The sequence below is a fragment of the Aspergillus ambiguus genome, assembly GCF_047715705.1.
Source record: "Aspergillus ambiguus strain CBS 117.58 unplaced genomic scaffold BDV59scaffold_6, whole genome shotgun sequence".
NCBI lineage: Eukaryota > Fungi > Ascomycota > Eurotiomycetes > Eurotiales > Aspergillaceae > Aspergillus > Aspergillus ambiguus.
The window spans coordinates 1,041,765-1,063,314 of record NW_027395519.1 but is presented as its reverse complement, the minus strand read 5'-3'; the positions used below and the strand labels follow the sequence as shown (position 1 = coordinate 1,063,314).

Below are 21,550 nucleotides of genomic sequence, written 5' to 3'. Positions count from 1 at the left end.
TGAATGAAGTCAGGAATATGAAATCCCAATTGTGGCATAATGTTGTCTGTACTCCCAATCCAGTTAGCGTGGACGCTGCCAAGCCACATCATGCCTCAGGCATAAATATGGCTGGTGTGGCTGAAGCTCCGCCGCATGAAAATTTCCCCCGCCGCGCAGTCATCTTTTTTTCTCTCCATCGGAGAAAACTTGTGATTGGGAAGTATTCCGTTTGTCCTCAGACTTCCTCCCAACGACTTCGTCTCCGGTCCTACCTGCAGGTAAGAAGATTTGTCCTCATCTCACTTCTACCTTATGCGTGTTGTCCGACTACCGGTTTGCCATTGGCGCGTGAATCATTCCTTTGAGGTTTGATTCGAGTCACATCTTGTCCCCTTGGCATGGCGCATTAGCATTTCCTGTCATATTCCATCGTGGTGAAATGATTCAAAGGATTTGGCTAACTTGTACTCGCCTCCAAAGACTTTCTTTCTAATTCCCGTTTTCCCCCGTTCCCCTACACCTCACACGACACACTCCCATCATGTCTGCTCCCAACGCCGAGGCCGAGAAGGATGTCCAGAACGTCCTCGCTGAGTTGAAGGGCGATACCGATGCCCCCGCCAATGGTACCGAGAAGAAGGAGGAAGCCTCTAAGGAGGACGCAGAAGAGGCACGCATTGTCGCTGAAGCCGCCAAGCTCGGTCAGCAGTCAGAGAAGGCCGAGGAGCACAAGTCGTCCGACAACCGGGGTCGTGGGGGTCGTCGCAATAACGCCAAGTTCGACCCCAGCTCTCAAAAGGTCACCGACGACCCGGTCGAGATCCGCAAGCAGGTCGAATTCTACTTCTCCGACTCCAACCTGCCCATGGACAAATTCCTACTCTCCAAGGTGGGTGGTAGCACCAACCGCCCCGTGCCTCTCGAGCTCCTCCACTCTTTCAAGCGGATGCGCCGCTTCCAGCCCTTCAGCGCCATCGTCGATGCTCTCAAGTCCTCTGAGACCTTGGAACTGACGGATAACGACACTGCCGTGCGCCGCAAGAACCCTCTTCCCGAGTCGGTGAAGGATACCCATGACCCCAACGTTGTCAAGGTCTTCGAGGACAAGGCTATGAGCCGCAGCATCTATGCCAAGGGTTTCGGTCCCGAAGAGCCCACCACTCAGCTCGACATTGAGTCCTTCTTTGCTCCCTACGGCCCTACAAATGCTATCCGTCTCCGTCGTGCCAACGACAAGGGCTTCAAGGGCAGCGTCTTCGTTGAGTTTGAATCTGAGGAGAAGCAGAAGGCTTTTCTCGCCCTGGACCCAAAGCCCCAGTGGAAGGGCCAGGACCTGCTCATCAAGAGCAAGAAGGAGTACTGTGACGAGAAGGTTCGCGATATTGAGGCTGGTCGCATCAAGCCCAGCAACAACTACCGCGGTCGTGGTGGTCATCGTGGACGCGACAACCGCGGCAACCGTCGTGGTGGTGACAACCGTGACTGGCGGGAGCGTCGTGCAGAGGACCAGAAGAAGGGCTTCCAGGAGGAACCCCGCCGTGAGATCCAGAAGGACGCTCGGTACGCCATTTGTCTCTCGATTCTAGATCACGTAAAGAATTTTGCTAACAAATCTAGGGGCGTTCCTGTGGTCCAGAGCACGGCTGAGGATTCCACGGCTGGACAGAAGCGTAGCCGTGACGAAGAAGCTTCCAACGGTGACCACCCGTCCAAGAAGGTCGATGCGAAGGAGTAGATCATGATATCCACGGATGTTGGTTGAGCTTTTGTTTTTTCGGTTCGGATGTTCGTAGGGATGATAAAGCATGCTGCGCTGGCTGTCTTGACTTCACCAAGGAAATTTCCTTTTTCTTTTTGTCACCGGATTCAACATGGGACCCTCTAACGGCGTTTATGTGTTATTTTATCTTTGTCAAACCTAGGAAGACATAAAAGTCCACGAATGGGCCTTAGAACCCCGATTCTCATGCCACTTGATCCATTTCTGAACCTAACCATCACTCAAACTCCATATCATACGCCAGCGTGTCCTCGCACAGTTCCTCCCTCATCTTGTGGACCCTATCTCATGTCAACATTTGTTATCAAACCAGCACCAGCCACGGAGGGACCGAAAACATACTCTAGATGTGCGGGGTGAACGGCATACCCCTCCACATCCTTTGGTTTTTCCAACACGGCAACAAGGCCCATATCAAAGCCTTTAGCGCGGGGGACGCAAATCGGCAACGGCGGGTTTGCTTTGAGCGAGATGAGGCCGGGAATTTTGCCCACCATTGCCTGGGCGGTTTGTGTCCAGGTGGCTATCTGGGCCGGGGTCACGCCTTGTTTTAGACGGAAGAGAACTAATATTGTTATTCTTCGCTCGATAAACAGCTACAGAGGACTAGAGATGCGTGAGACTTGCCGACGTGGTAAACAGGCATGCTGTATCTAATTGTGTACCTTGTATCTGGCGGATGTTGACGATGCGGAAGTGGATACTTTATACTGAGGGGAATAAATGCGGTCGTCGGGACATCTCCGATGAGGGGTGATGCCCCGGAGCACTAGCCGATGATCTTCACCTTCTTATTCTACCTAATAATGGGATGTGTGGATGTATACAAGGTCTGACCATTACCCTTATCAGAGAATTTCGGTCTAGTGGTAAAATCTTATGCTTATAGGGTGGACGTATACTTTGCTTCAAGATTGCTCCCAATTCACGGGTATATAATGGCCGAGAGAAATCCTCGGTAGGTTCTCACGATATACGTCTTAAAGGATGAGTAATGAAGAAGCAGCGACTATTTCTTCTTCTTCGTCTTATCCACCACCTCAATCCACTGGGATTTCAATCCCCGCCGCACCAATGCGGTTTCCAAGGCGCGTCGTTGGTCGCCCTGGACTAACACCTCCATAACTCCTTTGGGAGCTCCATTCGCCTGCCCGACACTCGTACTACTCGCACACTTCTTTTGGAGCTCTTCCGCAAGCAAATTGGGGACAATTCCGAAGACTTCCAGGTTAGACACCTTGGTTACAGTCTTTGAGCCGGTGCGGCGCTCCAGAGTCACATTCACTTTCGGGGAAGCACCGGCCTTGGGCTTCACATCTGCCAGTGTCTGGCCGGACCGGAGTATGGCGTAGTGTGCTGTCATGAAAGAATGATCATCCGTAATACGCTTCAAAAGCGCATCTCGCGTTGTCTTTCCACGCGCAAGCGTGTTCCTGTCCTCGTTTGAAGAAGACGAGAAGACCGTGTTGGCCAGGAAAGGGTTGAGAACAATGATGCGGCGATTTTGAGGGTCGATAATGGACGGATTCTGCGACTGCAGATACTGGTCCAAGTTGCTGGAGACATCAGTATACCGGTAAAAGTTAGATGGGTCGCTGCTGGACCGTGCGGGGAAGATTGTCGGAACCAGTTTAGGCGTTGGGCGGTACAGAGTCTGCACTGTCAGCGTCTGTCCAACAGATGAGTCCCCTTCTGTAGCCGTAGGCTTCTTGTTTCCAGCACTTGTAGCCTTGGCTGAGCTTCCGAGGGTGGCGTTCTTGGATGGGAGTCGGTATGGCACGAATTCCACAACCCGGCGGTCGTCGAAATCCACATCCATGATGACTGTCTCACCTCCACTACGCTCCTTAGATAGAACCAGGCGCTGTTTGCCAAGATGCTTGATGAACTTTTTGGCGTTCTTCCAGCTCGTCTTCTTGATGTTGTAGTACTGTGCCTGCTGAGACGAATAGATTGGTAGATATGGCGTAACCATATTCGACATCACTGCAGAAGGCTGGATCGGCAAAGATAAACCGTAGTTTGATGCTGTCGGGTTATCCTGTTTGAGTTTATATAAGGAGTAGAGAAAAGCTTTCTCGAAAGCCAGATCGATTTCTAGAGACCGTTAGCGCCAGACACAGCAACTGAAGCCATAGGGATTCCTACCCGCCGTCGAAGGTTCCTTCTCCATAGCAACCGACCCTTCGTCCTGTTCTTCAGGAGCCTCTTCGGACGGTTCTTCCGCCTCGGTTTTAGGGCCTTCGTTACCCAGCGTCAGGTTATCGAGTTCTTCTCCGACTTCCCCCAGCTCTTCGTCTTCCTCTTCCGCCTCATCATCCCATCCTTCAATATATTCTGGAGCAGGCTGGCCAGGTCGGGATGCCAAACTCCACGACCATATCTCGTCACCCTCCCAATGCAACCCACGAACAGCATGGCCTTTCGTGCCCTGAACTTCTCCCAGCGCCGAGACGTCGGTCTCACAGACCCCGACGAACAATGGTACCGTGTGTCTACCTAGGCCAGCAACAGCCACTACGGCCCCCTTCACCGCCCGCTGCGGGAAGGGAGGGTCATCCGCCAGGCCGGGGGTCATGAGATCCGCACCCCCGCGAAGTTTTCCCATCACAAAGTCCGGCGTATGGAGGAGGGGGACCATATTCGGGTTTTTCCACAAACTGTAGACCGTGGGGTATAACCGCCCATCTGCTCCGGGGCCGTGTTCGAGTTTGAACCACAGGATACGCTCATCGCTCCCCGGATGTGTTCCGACGTACACGGTACCTTGGACTTCGCGAAGCTGCGGACCAGCTGTAGTTGTGAAACGCGCGGACAGAGAGTTTTCAGGTAGGAGAGAGTTTCTGATGGAGGTCAGGTTGGGAATGGCGGGGTTCGGCTCGTCTCCAGCAGGTTGTTGAGCCGGGACCTCGATTTTGTAGTCGCTGATGATCTGGTCGGCAATCTTTCGACGATCAGATGATCGCAGAGGGGCGAGATTCTTGATCTGTTCTCATCGTAAGTCATACTGCTCGTTTTGTTGACGCGGTTGAGATGGTTTCAGACTGAGGAGGGGCAGTGCGGGGGAGGGGTAACACACCGTGGGCTTCTTTTTGAACATGATTCCGATGGAGGGATTTAAAAATTAAATGCAACCGTGTAGCGACGGAGGATAAACCCATCAAACCAGTTTGCGGGTTGATAGGGCACTGCGAAGGGAATAGGCAGAGGAGGAGAAATCCACACGAGCTGACAGCAAAAAGATCGGCAGTTTTCTTCCCCGCTTCCGAGATCACTACGAACAGATGGAAATCCTTCTATCTAGCAAGTTACCTCACTATGAATCTCTCGGCAAGCACTTGCAAGATTAGTCCTTCTTCTCCATGTAAGGCAGACATGCCTCGTAAATCTCTCTAAACCCATGGTACTTGAAGATCCTCTGGAAAACGCTCTCATCGACCACCCGGGCACATTGAAGGGTTCCAGCAATGAAGAAGTCAGTGTAACTCGGCCGACCCCCCAGCACAAACGGCCCGTCGGCCTTGTGCGTCTGCATCAACTCGCCTATGGCCCGAAGGCTGTCATCCACCGCACTCCAACCCTGGTCCTCGTTGACAAGCAGGTCCTCAAGCCGGTGTCCGAGCGAGGCTTCACGCGTTTTCCGGAAATATTCCTGCGCGCGAGGTGACAGGACTTCCATTTCGCGCGGCGTCAACGATGCGCGGAAGGCTCCGCCGACTACATTGCGTGATTTAGCTTCGATTTCACGGCCTAAGTCTGATGTCAATGGTAGAGGCGGGTCCGGGTAAGTAGACTCGAGGAACGGCGCAATGAGGGTTGAGTCCATGATGTACGTATCACTCCTCGTGTGATGGATGACAGGCACTGTGTATTTGGATTGGGACCGTGAAACAGCCTCAGGGGGCGCCACACCTCTGGGATATTCAGTCAATTAAAGTATCCACGAGAAGGGCAAACGGGAAAGGGATTGAGGGACATATGGGGATCAGTAAACAGTAAGTGATATTAGTAGCTCACAGTGCTTTAAGAGTGGGTTCAATGTCCGGAAATTCCAGGAAAATGGTCCTGTAGGGGATCCGCTTGTAATTTAGTATGAGGCGGATTCGCCAGACAACAGGAGAGAAGCAGACGTTTTTGGTACAAGCCAAGTCGTATAAAACAATTTCAGGCTCAGAATTGTCAGTCATGTTGTACCACAAGTCGACGGTGTGTTGATTAAGGAGTGAAATAGAGCGATTCCGGAGGGAGCACTGGCTTGACAGGGGTTGGTAAGCAGGAGGTGATCATGATGTACGGGATATTGACTCCGCCTTTCCGAACTTACGGATCCCGTGATCCAACGACGGTGGAGATAGTCAGACCATTCATATGAAAACAATGAGACTTGCATGGGCAATAGCTATTATAGAGGAACTAGAATCCAAATCAGCATATTTACCTACTATCATAATGCATATCCTTTGTTTTGCTTAACATCACGGTGCGTCGTTTTTTAAGCGCCAAGGTCTAACGTCAAGTATGCATGTCTGCTTGTATACGGGATAAGCAGATAGATTTGTTTGAAAACAGAGGAAATTAGTCTCATGCGCAGGATTCGTGATTTAGAGTATGAGACTATCATATACCATCCACTTAAGCTCTTACACTCTCCACTGTTTTATAAGCAAATCCTAAAAACTGCATCCATGAAAGATAATGCTCTGAAAATGGTGAATTTTTCATAGTTAACACAAAAGGATCTCAGATCCATCTATATAAAGGGAAGTAACGATAGTCGAATGAATGAACGCCTCTAATGTTTGAGAAGGAGAGTCGCTCGGTTACACTCTCATGCCTCAATTGGATCTCTAGACAGAGATATCACGGGCGTGCTTCTTATCCGTGATCAGCCAGGAAAGGGTCTCACGGAGGAGGTTCAGGAACTGCTCCGCGCTCAGCGAGCTGAAGTAGTCAGACAGACTGCTGCTTCCACTAGGAGCGGGAACACTAGCACTGGAGCTAGGAGTTGCGGCCGGGGCTGCAGCACTGGGAACCTGCACCGCCGTTTGCTGAGGCACACTTCCGGTGATAGTAACACTTTGGACTGTGGTGGCAGTCTCGTAGGCGGTGGCAGTGCTGGTCTGAGCCGGAGGAGCAGGAGCGGTAGTGAACGAAGGAGCAGGGGCAGAGCTGGTAGGAACCGCAACACTGGTGCTGGAAGGAACAGCACTAGACGATGCTGAAGGAGTAGCCGAAGGGGTAACCGAAGGAGCAGCGGAAGAGCTAGCGGAGCCGGAACCAGAGCCAGAGCCAGAGCCGGAAGAGCTGCCTGAGTACAAGGCGGGGCCAGGAATAACATAGGAAGACAGAGTCTGGTAGATGTTGACTAGAATACCAGGGTCGGTGTCCTTGTAGAGCTTGGTGCCAAGGGTACCAGAGGGCTTGTCGCTGCCGCCACCAGTGACCTTGAAGTTCAGGCACTGAGGATAGTTCTGGGCACCGTTCTTGTTGCCTGCGGAGTGAAGGGCAATGATCTCATGGCGCATGACGTAGTTTCCGGAGGCAATGCTGCTGGGGATAGTGACAGTCCAGCTGTTGTTGTTGTTGATCAGCTGGTCAGTAGCCCAAGTACCGGGGACGTCGCTGTCATCGATGAGACCCTTCTGATCAATCTTGAAGAACTCCAGGGAGCTCTTGTCGACAGAGGAGCAGTCACCGTTGCAGTTTGCAAGGTAAGTGATGACAGGCCCGTGGTGACTATCAGGCCATGTGGTCCACTGCAACTCAACATTGCTACCAGCAGCAACTTCAGCAGAGATAGAACCAGGCTGCGCGTCCTTGTGGCAGATGATGTCAGGGTCGGAGTATTCGCTGCCGTCAACAAAGCCTAGGTCGGTGGCATCGGTCGACCACCCGATAGTCGCAGGAGGATCGTTCGAGTAAGGGGCAGATGTGACATCGTAGCCAGCATAGTATTTGCCGTCGACAACGGCACCAGAGACGTACCCGTGGCCAGCGACAAGCGCCGCAGAGCCGAGGACAATACCAGCAAGCTTAGTAACAGACATGTTTGCAAGGAATAGAGATTTTCTGATCGATCAACGCACAGCGTATTTGTGAAAGACTGAAGTGGGAAAGGGGAAAGAATGACGAAAAAGAATGGTCTTCAATCAATGAAGCCGAAAGAGAATGACGGGTACCGAGACCTCGGGAAAGAAAAGAATGCAGAGCTGATGAGAAGAAGAAAAAGAACCTCATCATCCTGGTAAACTGACGACTTTATACCATAGCTTCGGTCATGATCAGCTAGTCCTGTAAGTCTCCGCCGAAGAGCACAGATCACTAGTGGCCTTTTCCCTGGTGTGGATCTCATGAAATGAAAAGTTCGTCCAGGTCACCCATGTGGCAGCTTGACTGTTTGAGAGGAATTGGATGCCATCGCAAGTTTCCTCTCTCTAATAGGTGGAGAATCAGTATCGACAGGGGCACTGTAGCGAAGAGTATGAGATTGATGATGGAAACCGCCGCCGGAGTCTTGTCAAACACGCCGGCAAGGCCGAGCCATGAGAGACAGGATCCTCTGCCAGGGACATGGACTATGTTGGACTTAGCATGACCCAATTTGGCTGCATGAGAAACACTTGAGGGCAGGATTTAGTCTATCACACTGAGTAAGTGGGGGTGTGCTGGGGGTCTTGTGGTGGTCTGCGACACGCTAAGTTTCAACCTGGGTGTGCTTTCTCGGTCCTACCTCCGTCGCCAAGAAGTTATATTAAAACGCCAATACAGCTAGAGTCACCTCGACTTTCCATGGGAGAGCAGTGTTCGGGGGAGAATATTGAAGCAAAGTGCGGTACAAACAGGTGTTGAGTGTGTCGGTGACCGGAGCTGCCATTTAGGGCTTTCATGGCACGTGTCTTCCATAGAACTCAGAATTTTACCACTTTGACTAGGAAAAGATTCTTCTACATCTTTCTTTCGTTTTCCGCTATACACATGGAAGAGGATCCTGCTGAAACAATTAATATGTATGTCGTGGGTGATACCGGGAGCTAGGAGTTCATCTCCTTAATCGACAACGGTTCCATGTCATCCACAGCCTACTTCGAAAGGCTGGTCACACCACATAGTGTGATAAGCTCGATTGGAATGTTTAGACACCGTAATCAGCTGCAAGCAAAGAACCAACTACTTCTTGGCATTCCTTATGTGGCAATGGCCTATCACTATGCTGGTTCAGATCAGTGTTCGTTGGCGATACGGAAATTGAATATTGATATACTGGTCAAAGAATGAGGTTAATAGGTACACCAGTAGTTGAGAATGATCTCTTATTAGTCACTGCTCAGCTAGCACGAGTAAAAGAATGGCGAGCACGTCTCTGTCCACCGATTGAACATCAGGCGGTCTGTCGGTTGGAGCAAAGTTCAATTCACATCGACCTGTCAGACCCTCAGTCTGAAACGCCCCCGCCGGGGTCTTACTCCGAAAGGACATATATTTCTAACCCTAGTCTATGCGTCGAGGGGCGCAGGAATGCCACGAACGTCGACTCAGTCTGGACTGAGACAAGCTTTTTAGCATGGATAGTCCTCTCCGGATATTTCCCGAACCTAGAGCCACCTATCTGAGACAGGGCATGGATAAGTATGTAGGTCCATATTGTCTGGACTCGTCTCTAGCTTGCCCTCTGTCAGATTCCTTCTGTCACGGAATAGCTACAACTTTGACTCTACACGTAAGTTAAGCGGCTAAAATGTGTTGGTATTGTGGCGGCTATCTGAGACCTTCAGTAGATATATGGAGTGCTCGTATCGCTGCAAGAATATCAAGGGTGCGTTAAATATATACAAGGTATTTGTGATTTCATTGGCATCTATGGTAGCCTTACAGAGATTCGAAACCAAAATATATGGTTCTCTTCAAATCCTGGCGCGTACATCTCCCCTTTTCTTTGTGGCGGCGGTAAGAACAGCCTTTTCCCGTGGAGAATATACTCCTACGGCAGAATCTTAAATTTATGTCATGGTCCAAGATTTAATCTCTACAAGCTCAAGACCTATGCCCCTCGAGGTATGTTTGGTCGCTATTGACAGTAGTGTTCATTGCGGGATATTCCCGTAGTTAGTGAGCGTTAAGGAAGTGCCCGTACATGGAAAGTATCTCGGGTTGAGTCTTTGATCTTCCCTCTCGCAATGTCTCGACACACAGCAAGAGCCTCAGATAAGATATACTTCCCATGTTGTATGTGGCATAGGTACATTTTTGGCAGCATATCTTGTCTGAACTAACTAGCATCTCAGTATGTACACATAACTCGGGCGGCAAGAATTTAGCAGATTATCAAGGAGGCAGCAATTTTTCCGATTCTGTCAGGTGGTGTATCACGATATACATACTAGAGTGCATTTTGGGCTAGGCTTTATATGCACGATGGACTGGTGAGGTATATCTGCCCTTCTCCAGGTGCTTAGGCATCACGCACCAGAGTCGAATGCACTGGAAATATGGATCAATAGGTCAAGAGATAGAAATACGTGAGTCGGTACCTAAAGGAGTTTAGATGATCTTCCATGGATAACCAGTGACACTCAGAAGAGTGTAATAGGCGTACTAGGGCTTCCCCGTGTCCATTAGTGACTCGATCGTCCTAGGGTACCTCGTGGAGCAGACGCTCGTGCTCGTTTCCGATATTGACCGACTGGGCTGTGGGCACGAGAGGGGTGTACGTTCTTATCCTGCATCATTACAGATAATGAGATAGTAGGCTTAGGGGCATGATTTGTGGTGGCGAAATGACCGGGTTCATTTTAAGACCTCCTGGATCCGTTGGCACCGCAGATGTAAGACTAATTCGTTATCTTGCTTGGAGTGGACGACGGATCTAACTTGCTGCAGTAGCACCTGATGAAGGCATGAACCCGCAGGATTAGATGTCCCGAAAAGCATCGCACGGGCGCAGCGAGAGAGGTGTAACTGCTTCGCTCGTATTGGTTGGACTGATGGCGGGAGGATGTTCTCCGCAGGTACGCCTTTAGCGCAGAACCTTCGAGTCTGGGAGGTGACAGTGACGATGGACGAGCGATAAGAAACAGAAAAGGGGTTCGTGGGTATACTTCAGCGAACGAATTCCTCCCTACAGACCTGAACGGGAGAGATACAGAGAGGAGAACCTTGAAATAGAAGGAGAATGCCCCGATGGAGACAGAAACATCCCAAATATGGGGGGGCTTTAGTCACGGCGGCTCAAACGGGACTAGCGGCATTGTTCACCGCGAAAGATTACCAGCCCCGTACGGTATACAATACCGCCGCCTCTTCGACCACCGCAAGACTCTCTGGCTTCGTTTTCCTCCTTCTCGGTCTTGTCCTTCCTCTCTGTCATTGTCGCTTCTCTGGATCTCCTCCGTTTTTACTGCAGACGGACCCGAAATCCCCAAAGATCGGGGTATCTTCTGGGCATACCTCCATACCTGCCTGGAGAGTACGCGTTTGGAACCCGTCGCCGCTCTGGGTTTTCGGTATTTTTTCCCGCCTATGTCCACACTAAACAGCGGCTAGGCTTCCCTCCCCTTTCCCAACTCTGCCGCGCCTCGTCTCCGCCCGTTGACACTCTCCCCGGCATTCTCAACCACTTTCTCACCTCATCCGTCCCCTTCGCTCCGTCGAAAGATACCCCCCCACTCTTCCAACATCACCGCGACCAACTTCGATGGGTGAGGGGCATTGTTACTGGGAAACGAATTAAGGAAAAACGCCGTTACGGTATTGCGCCTCCCCCCTGTCGATTCCTCCGTTGGTCGGTCAATTTGCCCATCTCCATCCCTCGTATTACGCATCCGATTACGTTCGCGTTCACCGGGTTGGGATCGAATTGGGAACAGATCAGGAGGAGGAGAATCATCCACGGCTGTCTGCAAGCCGTCCCTCCGTTCATCTCCCGACTTCGAGGTCTTCAAGGGAACGTGCCAGAGAATGGGACCGGCAGAGACCGCCTCTTCGCCTCCGTTTTCTGCCCTGGACCCGATCGTGGTTGACGATCAGATGGAGAACCCCTATCAAGACTCGAACCTAGATTTCCTGGATTCCGCCAGGCTGCAGATGTCGTCCGAGAACGCTGGTCGGGATTTCGACGATCTTTTCGCCCATTCTACCTCCTCCCGCACCGTCACGGAGTCCGGTTCGGTGTGCTTATCGCCGTCGGAACTGTCTGCCAAGAAGCCATACAAGGAGCAGGATGTGCTGAGACAGCCCAACATCGTCAAGTCTGACTCTCCCGCTGAGTCTCCGGAAGCCTCCAGTCGCAGTTCATCCTCCGAGTCGCCGCGCCATCATCTCCGCAACCCGTCGGTCGCATCGTCCACATCCGCCGTCCACAGTGAAAACACCATGATGCCGTTTGGTTACACCTCCGAGGAATGGATCAACCCTGATCTTGCGACTGTGAAAGGGGAGATAATGTTCGGATTCGACCCCTCTCTACCCAGCATGGAGACAGAGACGTATCCCACCGGCACCGACCTAGAATCGAGTAACAAGGCTATGGATGCGGCGTTCGATTTTGAAAGCGCTGCAAGTAGCCCGAGCCCCTTGCGAACCGATCCCATTCCGCAGGCCATACCTCAGAAAATGTCGGAATCTAAGTTTCACGGCACATCAAACTCCGCGCCGAAATACTCTACCTCTCCCGTGAGTCGGCTGATTAACATCGCCTGATGGCTTGGAATCCGCAACTGACCTCACTTCAGCAGATGTCTAGAAACGGATCACCTTCCTTTACGAACGCTAAGGAGCCATCGCCATTCTCCATGCCACGAAGAGCGGGTAGTCAAGGGAAGTTTGCCAACCAGTGGGGAGGGAAATCCCCTTCATCACTTCTGGAAGAAAGTTTCGGGGGTATCGACATGAACGGGGCCTCTCCACAGAGTTCGGCCTACAGCTTCGGAGTCAACAATATTCCCTTCGGACTAAACTTTGCATCTTCGCCCCAAAGCAATATGAAACCAGAATCAACACAACGCCACGTTCTCACGGTTCATCCTACGTCGCTCAAATCCCGTGTGGAGACCCAGATTCCCATCAGATTGACTCTTTACCCTCTACCGACAGGTGTGAAGAAACTACGCCTCCCGAGCCATACCATCTCGAAACCGAAGTTTCTCGCCCCACCGTCCGCCGAACGAAGTCCCGATACTGTTGAATTGCATACTAGCCTGGTGTGCACCAGTGCTATGCAAGATCAGGCAAAGTTAAAGAAGGCCTTCGCACGAGCTAGAGGGGACCTCCGTTTCCTCGAAAATTCGCAAGAAGATGACAAGCCTTCCGATGGGGGTGAAGTGAAGATCTGTGCTGGATGTATCCAACGTGAGCGGAAGCGGGCCTTCCGCAAGAAGCAGAGAAAACCAGAGGAAGATGAATTATTTCAGAAGGACGAAGAAAAAAGGGTGATCGTCTTCAATACGAACGAGATCAAGGAGTGGGCGGAGCCATCGAAAAATGGCGTGCCGGGCTATGGCGACGTCCCTGTCCCTTCTATTCCTGCCGGGGCAATGCAAGTTGAACTGCCTATGCGGATTGCCTGCTACTGCAGGCACCAGAACGAGAAGTTGGGATTTCAGTAAGTATATCTTATTTAAAGTGCTTATTTGATTCACTAACATCTTTACTCTAGGGTCATCTTTACCGTCAAGGACTGCCAGGAAAACGTCATCGCACAAGCAATTACAAACTCGATCATGATCACAGATGACCATAAAACCCACGCACCACCGGCACCCCCGGCACCCGGTCCATCGCCTTCGTTACCTGATGGAACGCAGCTCCCTGGAGTTGGCGTATTTCCATCCGGCGTGAGCTCCGAAACGAGCAAGACTGCCCAGTCACCATCGGCCACTGATCTCCAGGGTCTTCAGCAGCGATTCAACTCCCAGTATCAGATGGCATCGGCTTCTTTCTCTGTCACCCAGAGTTCTGCAAACGGTATTTCGCCTTCTAGCTCTCAGACTCCGCGAAGCCTGTCCCGACAAGCATCCCCGAATGACTTCCAGGGTCCAACTAGCAAGAGACGCAAGCATAGCAACTCAGGCAGACTTCCGTCCGAGCTGACCATGACCAAACTGGAAAGCTCCCAGTCATCAGGAGGAGTGTCAAATACCATTGGCAACGAATCACCCTTCTCGGCCCCTCGTGGATTCGCCTCCCCTGTAGAGAGACCTTTCGTGACGGCGAATGCCTTGTCAAACCAGTTCACCACTGGCCCGCCAACCCCAAATAGCGGAGACAATAATCCGTTCTTCAACCCTACCCCTCAACCCCAGAGCTTGGATACTTTCATTCAGCAACAATTAATGTCGGCACCGAATTCGGCCCAGCCAAGTCGTCCCGGCACACCGGGTGGTTCGAGCCGCAATAATTTCCAAGACCAGAACATCAATCTCTCTCTAGGTCCCAGTACATCGACACCAATGTGGCCTCCTCTTACAAGTGCAGGAAACCGCCTACCTTCTGTCATTCACAAGCTTGTACCTGCTGAGGGTTCTATCACCGGTGGAACAGAAGTGACTCTCCTGGGAAGCGGTTTCTACCCTGGTATGGAAGTGGTCTTCGGAGACACTCTTGCCACCACCACAACATTCTGGGGCGACAAGTGTCTGAATTGCCTGACCCCTCCCGCGCTCCAACCAGGTCTCGTTGCAGTTGTTTTCAAGCACGAGCATCCCACATTTGGGCAGTTGCAACCCACTCAAACTTTGATGCCGAAACAACAGCAATACTTCCGTTATGTGGATGACCGGGAGCTTCAAATGTACCGCCTTGCCCTCGGCATCCTTGGTCAGAAACTCGGCAGTCAAGCGGATGCCTTCCAAACGGCACAGCAAATCATGGGCAGTGACCCCAAATCCATTTTCGGCCTCCAGAAGGATTTCCAGGGCAGCCCTAGCGGTGGCCACCAGCGTCAAGTGCCCGGGTTGGAACAGCAAGGCAAACTGAGTGATCTCGACTCGAGGATGCTGACCTATCTCGAGTTTATCGATTTGGACGACAACCCGCGTCCCCCCAAGTACAATTCGCGATCCGCGACGGGCCAGTCTCTTCTTCATTTTGCATCCTCTCTGGGATTGACACGTTTCGTTGCTGGCCTTCTCGCTAGAGGAGCAAACCCCGACGTGCAGGATAGTATTGGAAATACTCCAATGCACCTGGCTGCCCTGAATGGCCATGCGCATATTGTCCACAGGCTGCGCCTGGCGGGAGCGAATGTGCATGCTCGGAGTATTCGCGGATTCACCCCCGCCGACCTGGCTACGACCTTGCCTGCACACCAGGCCGCCTTGATCCCTGCACGTCACTATCGATCACGCAGTGTTGGATCTCTGACATCATCTCGACGCCGGCACAGTAGCTCTGCTTCTCTCCACTCACTTTGGGAGTCGTCATCTGGCTCATTCGACAACGCAATCGATGATTCTAGTGAGGATGAGGATGAGGAGGATGAACTCGTTTTCCCCGTCTCTCGCAGGTCTAGTATCCATCAGGACGCTGCAGCTTCCATCTCCACTGCCGAATCAGCTGCACCATCAGGCGATGTACGGGCCTTCTCGCCTCCAGCTGCTCTTGTTGCTTGGCGTAACCAGCTCCAGGCTCAAATCAACCAGTTCCAGCAGAGTGTCGCGAATGCCTTCCCGAACCTACCAGCGCTGCCGCCAATGCCAGCCTTGCCAGATTATCAAGCACATCCCATGATGCGGCGCATCACGAACCTAGTTCCTCACCGACCGACAACCTCATGGTCTGCCAAGGAGGGTTGGTGGGATCTGTTGACCGGAAACTCCGCTCCGAATACTACAGAGTTGCCCTCATACGAGGAGCTGTACCCTCGCCAGGAAGGCCAAGACGAGGAGGAGACTGCACGGCTGAAGAAATCCAGCACGTTGCAAGCGGCTACTGATGCCTTGTTGGATCAACATTTCGGGGCCCAGTCTAGCTCTCACGCCAGCTCATCCCGGGCTGTCCACGTCAAGCAGGAGAAGGAGGATCTCAAGGATATTCGAATCGGTCGTAAAGTAATCTCTCGGGAACAGCAAAAGCATCTTCGGGAGCAGCAGGCCCGACGAATGAAGGGGCTGGCCAGCGATCGGAACTTGTATTTCATCTGGGTAAGTGGCTATTGTGGCTATTTGGTCTCTCTTGTGATATATCTTACTAACTGACTGGCAGATTCCTCTTCTCCTTCTGGTTATCTGTGCATGGATCCGAAGTTATGCTCCGGGTATATGGCAAGGATTTTCTAGCGGCTACGAATTTGTCCAAAACCGCTATGCGCAGCGCGCAATAGATACTAGGGCTTGAAATTGCCGCGCTCTTTTACCCACCTATCTCGTTTTATTTTCTCTCCATCCCGCTACTTTTCCCTCTCGGCGTGTGAGTTATTGAGCTGGGGCGTTTTGTCCTCTGGACGGTTGACATGGGCATGTATTTGATCTCTTATCTTTCTTTCCGCATAATGATGGGATATGACTGGATCTTTTTTTTTTTCTCACTGGAAGCACCGATACTGTTTGTTTTTCTTCCTGGGCTACTGTACAGGCGTGGTCGAGTTTCCTGCCATTGTTGATTACTCTCTCTGCTATTATGAAAGATATTGATTGCGTGTTGAAGCAGTGCATAGGTTATACCATGGCGTGTATATAGTCAGTTTTAATTTTAAATAGAGCTTTGATCTGATCTTGTGCATACCTAGCTATGAGTGCTCTTCCGGCTACTATATAATACTGCCGAGCCGCAGCGCGGAGAAGGCGGTCTGTCGCCATACACAAGTGTCCGTCCCCTCAAAACAACTCTGCGACAACCTTCGACAGCCCCGCTATCAATTCTCCATTCCCCAGCTCCTTCTGGCTGGAAACACCTGTCGTGCCCATATCACACGGCATGATTCTTTGGTTTCGCCTGTTGTATCCCGCGTAGAGTTCGGGAATCATGGACTCATCCTCTCAGGCGGGCTCGAGCAGTGTCACCGGTAGGCGACCATTACTCCAACCCGATATTTGCACGATGATGCATACGTGGTCTTGACTCCCTACGTCCTGCTAACCATGAATCAGTCGAGTACACTGATCCCTCGGGACTCTTCCCTCTGGTCCATCCCGTGCTCGCAGAGAAAATCCCCCTGAAGAACCTCCATTGGAAATCCCCCACCCGCCCCGTTCGATCCATTGAGTCCCTCCGCATCGGATTCGCTCCAGCGCAGCATGACACGGACGAGCGCAAGTCCTCCAGCGACGGCGCCGCCGGCGGCCCCGTGGCCCATCGCCGTCACCAGATCCCTGGATTGCGCCACACGCCGTATCTCAAAGTCTACCTTCTCCGCTGCGACGACAACGACACCTACAAAAGCACCGCCCGGAAGGCCTTGCGCGAGTGGATCAAGTCTCACGCATCCTCGTCGACGTCCAGCACGACGACCAGCGGCGGCGGCAGCAGCGGCGGCAGCAACAGCCAGGAGAAACACGACGCCTTCGAGTGGCTGATTCTACATGTGGTGCAGGACGGCGACGGCACGGAGAAAGTCGCCCCGACGTCCAAATGGGGGCGCACCACCACCACCGTCTTGGAAAAGGTCAAGGCCGATTTCAACGGCACGTCGAAGTCTGCCGTGGACCGTGTCGCGCAGATCCGACTCCCGAAGCAGGGCGCGCAGCGAGGACCCCCCGAGTTGGCGGACCAGCTCGAGGACTTCGTCGAGAAGATGAAGAATGCCATCCTGGCGTCATTTGACCTCCGTGTGGCCCAGTACGAGGAGGATATCAAGGAGAAGGACTCGCAGCGGACGCTGCCCGGGTGGAACTTCTGCACGTTCTTCATCCTCAAGGAGGGTCTGGCGAGGGGATTCGAGAATGTCGGGTTGTTTGAGGATGCGCTGCTGGGGTATGATGAACTCTCCGTCGGCTTGGACACGGCGATCCAGGAGCAACTGGACGCGTCCGGTGAGCAGCATGGGACCGCTTTCCTCACGTATAGTAAGGATTGGCAGGAGAGGGCAAAGGCCGCGCTGGGTTCCGAGTCTGTGCCGGAAGAGGGGGCCGATGCAGAGCCCGTGCCCGTGTCTGAGATTGATGCACAGGATTTTCCGATCGATTCGACGAAGAAGTCCTATCGTGAGATGATCCTGGCCAGCAATATCTCCGTCTTCGATTTCCGCACTTACATCTTCTCCCGACAAGTGACTCTGCTCCTGAGGGCCGCCAGAGCCCCGTCACTGGTGAACAAGGAGACGGAGACGGCTCAGATAACAAGGAGCCAGAAGAAGCCTGAGGATTTGATGCTGTTATCCGAGATTTGTGAAAGAGCCACCGAGTTTATCAGTCTTGCTGCACGGACCCTTCGACAGGACTTGGAGTCTGGCCTGAGCGACGTCGAACATGCGGCCAAATCGGACGTCATCAACAACCTCGTGTCATCGTGGGCATACGCCGCGGCTTCCCAGATCTTAGCTCAAACGTCGACCCCAACTCTGACTCTTCCCGGGTCGTCTCTGCATGCGATCAGTAAAGCCTCCGAGGCCGAGTCCAAGGCCAGCATCCCCCGGCGTTCAAGCTCATTGGTCAGCCCGCCTGCGACTCGGCCTGCCCGGGCTAATACCCTGCCACTCGACTCTCAGGATAGCCCGAAGCCTGCCCACGCCGTTACGCCAAAAACAGGCTCGGAGCAATTGGCTTCCGGGAGAGGTGAATTGTTGGTCATGGCTCGACGACTGTTAGAGGAGATTGCGAGCCGTTGTGGCTGGAAAGAGAAATGGAACGAGCTCGGGCTTCTCTTTGATGATAAAGATGCGGAGGGAGACATGGCAGATGTTTCACTCGACGAGGAAACTCCCAAGCCCGCAGAAGTCCCCAAGCCAACGCACACCCTTTCCGGTGTCGAGCTGTCCGCGTTGAAAACCGCTCTCCGTTCGAGGAAGACCTTCCGCGCGCAGTACGAGGAGATCACAGACCAGATGTACCGGCATTATATCACGGCCAACCGGACTTACTCGGCACAGACGGCGCTTGCAGACATGGCGCTCCTCCGGTTCAGGCAAAGTGATTATGCTGCAGCGGCGTCCTATTTCCACCAAATTACCCCATTCTACGGCAACAAGTTCTGGATCTTGCTCGAGGGGGTGATGTTGGAGATGTACTCGCGTTGTCTGAAGGAGCTGGACCGGACGGAAGAGTATGTCCGCATGCTCTTGCGTCTTCTGGCCAAGTTTGCAGTGCACATGCAAGCGGGACTGACGCTGCGAGAAAGGACGATGGACGCGTCGTCCATCTTCTCGGAGAAGCCCGCCGTCGGCGAGTACGTTGACGAGCTTTTTAGGGCGTCCGCCGCGCTCCAGAAGGAAGTTTCGGCTCCATTGACCGATTTCTTCGCGGATATAGACGTGTCGCCAATTATCCTACATCATGCGGACAGGGATGGGTTCAAGCTGCAGCTATCTCTGCGCTTTCTTCTGGGAAAACGTATCGATATCGACTCGGTGAAGATCCGGCTTGCCAGTGCTGGAAGTGGTCAAAGTAGTGAGTATTGGATTGAGGCACCGACCAAGACAACCGTCAAGTCGTCGTCGACCAAGGTGCTCGTGGATTCTTCGGTGAGTGGTCTGGCGACAATATGCGGGCGCTGATGATTGGCCCTACGCTGTGGTATACTAATATGTGGGTAGACGACACTACAAGGGAAATACTTTGTGGACCGGATTGAAGTGCGCGCTGGCACGGTGTTGTTCACATACGGGGGTGGGAAGCATTCTGCCTTGCCACTCGGATTCAGGGAGGCTGTGGATACAGATGAAGATACGCGGCCTTACATCTACTGCTACCCGCCCCCGCGAGGTCTACAGTCGAAGATCGTCTCGCCGCACCTGATAAATCTAGAAGAGATGCGCACGCTGGAGCTGGAACTCCACAGTGGATGGAACGATATCAAGACTGGAACCATTCGGGTGAGGCCTGCGACTGCCGGACTTCGACTACGAGTGGCCGAGATCGAGGTGGTCGAAGGGGAGATTGAAGTACGGCCCAGCGGTGAGTCCGGGAGCATTGAATTCTCTCACCTAGGACCAGACGCCTTCATCCGCTTGCGAATCCCCTACACGGTGGAGGAAGCCCACCCGACGCTCTCTGCGCGAGCTGAGGTTGGATACGAGACGGCACACGGACGGTTCTTCTACTCTTCTACGCATAGCATCATCTCGGGATTACCGATCAGTGTCAATGTGCAGGACGCGTTCAAAGACGCAGTTCTGTTTTCCCGATTTACCATCAGCCCGGCAATGATGATCCCTCTACGGATTCTCGCCTGCGACATTCCCAGCTCAGATGTGTACCGCGTACAATCAAACATCGGCAAATCGGTCTCGCTGAACGTGTTCCCCAAGCAGCCGGCATCACTGCTCTACAAGATACAGCAGCGTGAGGAGCAGGTGGCATCGCCGGGATCGAGGCGGTCCCTGCGCCTTAGTGTCGATTTCACCTGCGTCGACGACGAGTGTTTTGACGCGGTGGAGAGGGTGTTCCGCGCCAGCATCGCGGACAGCGAGTTCCAGCCATACACGGCACTCCTGACGGCGCACCTTGTGGAGGCGTTCCGCGCGGAGCTGTCGACGTCCGACATGGAGGTGATCGGGCTGGTCCGTGAGGTGGAAACTCTTCCGTACGCGACGGTGCGGTGGGATCGACTGCTGGGGGCACTGAAGGCGCCCATGGACGGGCTGAAGAGCTGGCTGAAGCAGTGGCATCAGGTAAGAAGGATCATCCCTGTTTGAGCGACGATCCCTTGCATCGGCCCACACCCGCACGACCACGAAAGCAGAAAGCGCCGACGTACGCCCGGTACATTAAGGACGATTGCTGACTCTCGATGACAGAACCACGGGGTTATCACGCTCCCGGACGAACCGACGATTCGACGACGACACATTGTCATCCCCGTCGACATCCCCGAGGTGCAAGTGGTGCACACGGCAGAGCTGCAGCTGCAAAACCTAGCCGACCACCCCGCTCACGCGGCGGTCGGACAGATGATCGCGGCGGAGCTGAAACTACGTCATACGCGGCGGTGGTGCTCGGTCATGCATCGCGAGAACGGCGACGGACCCCTCGAGTTCTCGTACGAGATCCACGCCAACCCGGAGCTGTGGCTGGTTGGGGGCCGACGGCGGGGGAACTTCACGGCGCAGGACGGTGAGACGGTCACATTCCCGGTGATGCTACTGGCGCAGAAGGCGGGACACATCCTTTTGCCCGGGTTGGAGATACGCACGTTTGTGGCCACGGGCGGTGGACAGAGACGACAGATTGCAAGCGAGGTGGACTACCGAAACCACAGCGAGACGGTGTTGGTGCTGCCAGATCTGCAAACCACGACGGTGAGTTTGAGTTTAGGAGGGAGTGGGAGTGGCAGTCATGGAGCAGCATGGTTGGTGGAGTCGGAACGCCGGATCCCTGTGTAGTTCGAGGTGCAGATAGAGTCGGGGGAAAGAAGTTTGATCTCCAGGTTTCTACTACGTCGAGTGTACGAGGAGTCGATCGATTGTCGGGTACGAACTCCATATGCCGTAAGTGGATGTGATGATCGGCCAAATCCGGCAGGGTCCAGTTCGTCCCGGAAGGGTTTAGCGCCCGGGCTGCAGGGCTCAACAAAATGGACTTCCCAACACTTTCATGTGATCTCGACGCAGTACAGACAGTCAGGATGAGTATGCAGTACAATAACCTTAGGTATTACTCAGGTACCTATGTAGGTATTGTCATTCAATAAATACATAGATCC

At 53.0% G+C, this 21,550-nt stretch overlaps 7 protein-coding genes across 7 annotated transcripts; 3 read left to right on the top strand and 4 right to left on the bottom strand.

Annotated features, from left to right (window-relative positions):
* Positions 1-163: 163 nt before the first annotated feature.
* On the top strand, positions 164-1,923 carry BDV59DRAFT_173517 (tRNA maturation protein LHP1). The gene is made up of 3 exons (XM_073688914.1): positions 164-260; positions 463-1,542; positions 1,600-1,923. Exons 2-3 carry the CDS (start codon positions 524-526, stop codon positions 1,715-1,717), a joined length of 1,137 nt encoding a protein of 378 aa, XP_073550713.1. The 5' UTR covers positions 164-260; positions 463-523; the 3' UTR covers positions 1,718-1,923.
* BDV59DRAFT_173515 (uncharacterized protein) lies at positions 1,924-2,510 on the bottom strand. The gene is made up of 3 exons (XM_073688913.1): positions 2,390-2,510; positions 2,105-2,327; positions 1,924-2,043 (listed from the first exon to the last, which is right to left on the bottom strand). Exons 1-3 carry the CDS (start codon positions 2,406-2,408, stop codon positions 1,980-1,982), a joined length of 306 nt encoding a protein of 101 aa, XP_073550712.1. The 5' UTR covers positions 2,409-2,510; the 3' UTR covers positions 1,924-1,979.
* A 201-nt stretch (positions 2,511-2,711) lies between these two features.
* Positions 2,712-4,985, bottom strand: BDV59DRAFT_146983 (putative RNA binding protein Ligatin/Tma64). The gene is made up of 3 exons (XM_073687289.1): positions 4,842-4,985; positions 3,911-4,748; positions 2,712-3,859 (listed from the first exon to the last, which is right to left on the bottom strand). The coding sequence occupies exons 1-3, from the start codon at positions 4,860-4,862 to the stop codon at positions 2,772-2,774; spliced, it is 1,947 nt and encodes a 648-aa protein (XP_073550711.1). The 5' UTR covers positions 4,863-4,985; the 3' UTR covers positions 2,712-2,771.
* Positions 4,986-6,020, bottom strand: BDV59DRAFT_146991 (glutathione S-transferase family protein). The gene is made up of 2 exons (XM_073687290.1): positions 5,780-6,020; positions 4,986-5,676 (listed from the first exon to the last, which is right to left on the bottom strand). The coding sequence occupies exons 1-2, from the start codon at positions 5,947-5,949 to the stop codon at positions 5,109-5,111; spliced, it is 738 nt and encodes a 245-aa protein (XP_073550710.1). The 5' UTR covers positions 5,950-6,020; the 3' UTR covers positions 4,986-5,108.
* Positions 6,021-6,190: 170 nt separating this feature from the next.
* BDV59DRAFT_173509 (lytic polysaccharide monooxygenase auxiliary activity family 9 protein) lies at positions 6,191-7,967 on the bottom strand. The gene has a single exon (XM_073688912.1). It carries the CDS (start codon positions 7,807-7,809, stop codon positions 6,610-6,612), a length of 1,200 nt encoding a protein of 399 aa, XP_073550709.1. The 5' UTR covers positions 7,810-7,967; the 3' UTR covers positions 6,191-6,609.
* Positions 7,968-11,145: 3,178 nt separating this feature from the next.
* BDV59DRAFT_173507 (putative membrane-tethered transcription factor (SPT23)) lies at positions 11,146-16,466 on the top strand. Its single transcript, XM_073688911.1, has 4 exons — positions 11,146-12,430; positions 12,490-13,358; positions 13,413-15,897; positions 15,959-16,466. Exons 1-4 carry the CDS (start codon positions 11,717-11,719, stop codon positions 16,088-16,090), a joined length of 4,200 nt encoding a protein of 1,399 aa, XP_073550708.1. The 5' UTR covers positions 11,146-11,716; the 3' UTR covers positions 16,091-16,466.
* Positions 16,467-16,499: 33 nt separating this feature from the next.
* Positions 16,500-21,544, top strand: BDV59DRAFT_173505 (putative TMEM1 family protein). Its single transcript, XM_073688910.1, has 4 exons — positions 16,500-16,757; positions 16,843-19,370; positions 19,443-20,519; positions 20,646-21,544. The coding sequence occupies exons 1-4, from the start codon at positions 16,718-16,720 to the stop codon at positions 21,228-21,230; spliced, it is 4,230 nt and encodes a 1,409-aa protein (XP_073550707.1). The 5' UTR covers positions 16,500-16,717; the 3' UTR covers positions 21,231-21,544.
* The last annotated feature ends 6 nt before the right edge of the window (positions 21,545-21,550 follow it).

Coding starts and splice junctions, on each gene's coding strand:
- BDV59DRAFT_173507 (XM_073688911.1), top strand. CDS start 11,717: ATGGGACCGGCAGAGACCGCCTCTTCGCCTCCGTTTTCTGCCCTGGAC. Junction 13,359..13,412: donor AACGAGAAGTTGGGATTTCA/GTAAGTATATCT, acceptor TCTTTACTCTAG/GGTCATCTTTACCGTCAAGG. Junction 15,898..15,958: donor GGAACTTGTATTTCATCTGG/GTAAGTGGCTAT, acceptor ACTGACTGGCAG/ATTCCTCTTCTCCTTCTGGT.
- BDV59DRAFT_173515 (XM_073688913.1), bottom strand. Junction 2,044..2,104: donor GTTCACCCCGCACATCTAGA/GTATGTTTTCGG, acceptor GACATGAGATAG/GGTCCACAAGATGAGGGAGG.
- BDV59DRAFT_173517 (XM_073688914.1), top strand. CDS start 524: ATGTCTGCTCCCAACGCCGAGGCCGAGAAGGATGTCCAGAACGTCCTC. Junction 1,543..1,599: donor GAGATCCAGAAGGACGCTCG/GTACGCCATTTG, acceptor TAACAAATCTAG/GGGCGTTCCTGTGGTCCAGA.
- BDV59DRAFT_173509 (XM_073688912.1), bottom strand. CDS start 7,809: ATGTCTGTTACTAAGCTTGCTGGTATTGTCCTCGGCTCTGCGGCGCTT.
- BDV59DRAFT_173505 (XM_073688910.1), top strand. CDS start 16,718: ATGGACTCATCCTCTCAGGCGGGCTCGAGCAGTGTCACCG. Junction 19,371..19,442: donor AGGTGCTCGTGGATTCTTCG/GTGAGTGGTCTG, acceptor ATATGTGGGTAG/ACGACACTACAAGGGAAATA. Junction 20,520..20,645: donor GGCTGAAGCAGTGGCATCAG/GTAAGAAGGATC, acceptor TCTCGATGACAG/AACCACGGGGTTATCACGCT.
- BDV59DRAFT_146991 (XM_073687290.1), bottom strand. CDS start 5,949: ATGACTGACAATTCTGAGCCTGAAATTGTTTTATACGACTTGGCTTGT. Junction 5,677..5,779: donor GAACCCACTCTTAAAGCACT/GTGAGCTACTAA, acceptor TGAATATCCCAG/AGGTGTGGCGCCCCCTGAGG.
- BDV59DRAFT_146983 (XM_073687289.1), bottom strand. CDS start 4,862: ATGTTCAAAAAGAAGCCCACG. Junction 4,749..4,841: donor TGTTCAAAAAGAAGCCCACG/GTGTGTTACCCC, acceptor CGATGAGAACAG/ATCAAGAATCTCGCCCCTCT. Junction 3,860..3,910: donor GAAGGAACCTTCGACGGCGG/GTAGGAATCCCT, acceptor AACGGTCTCTAG/AAATCGATCTGGCTTTCGAG.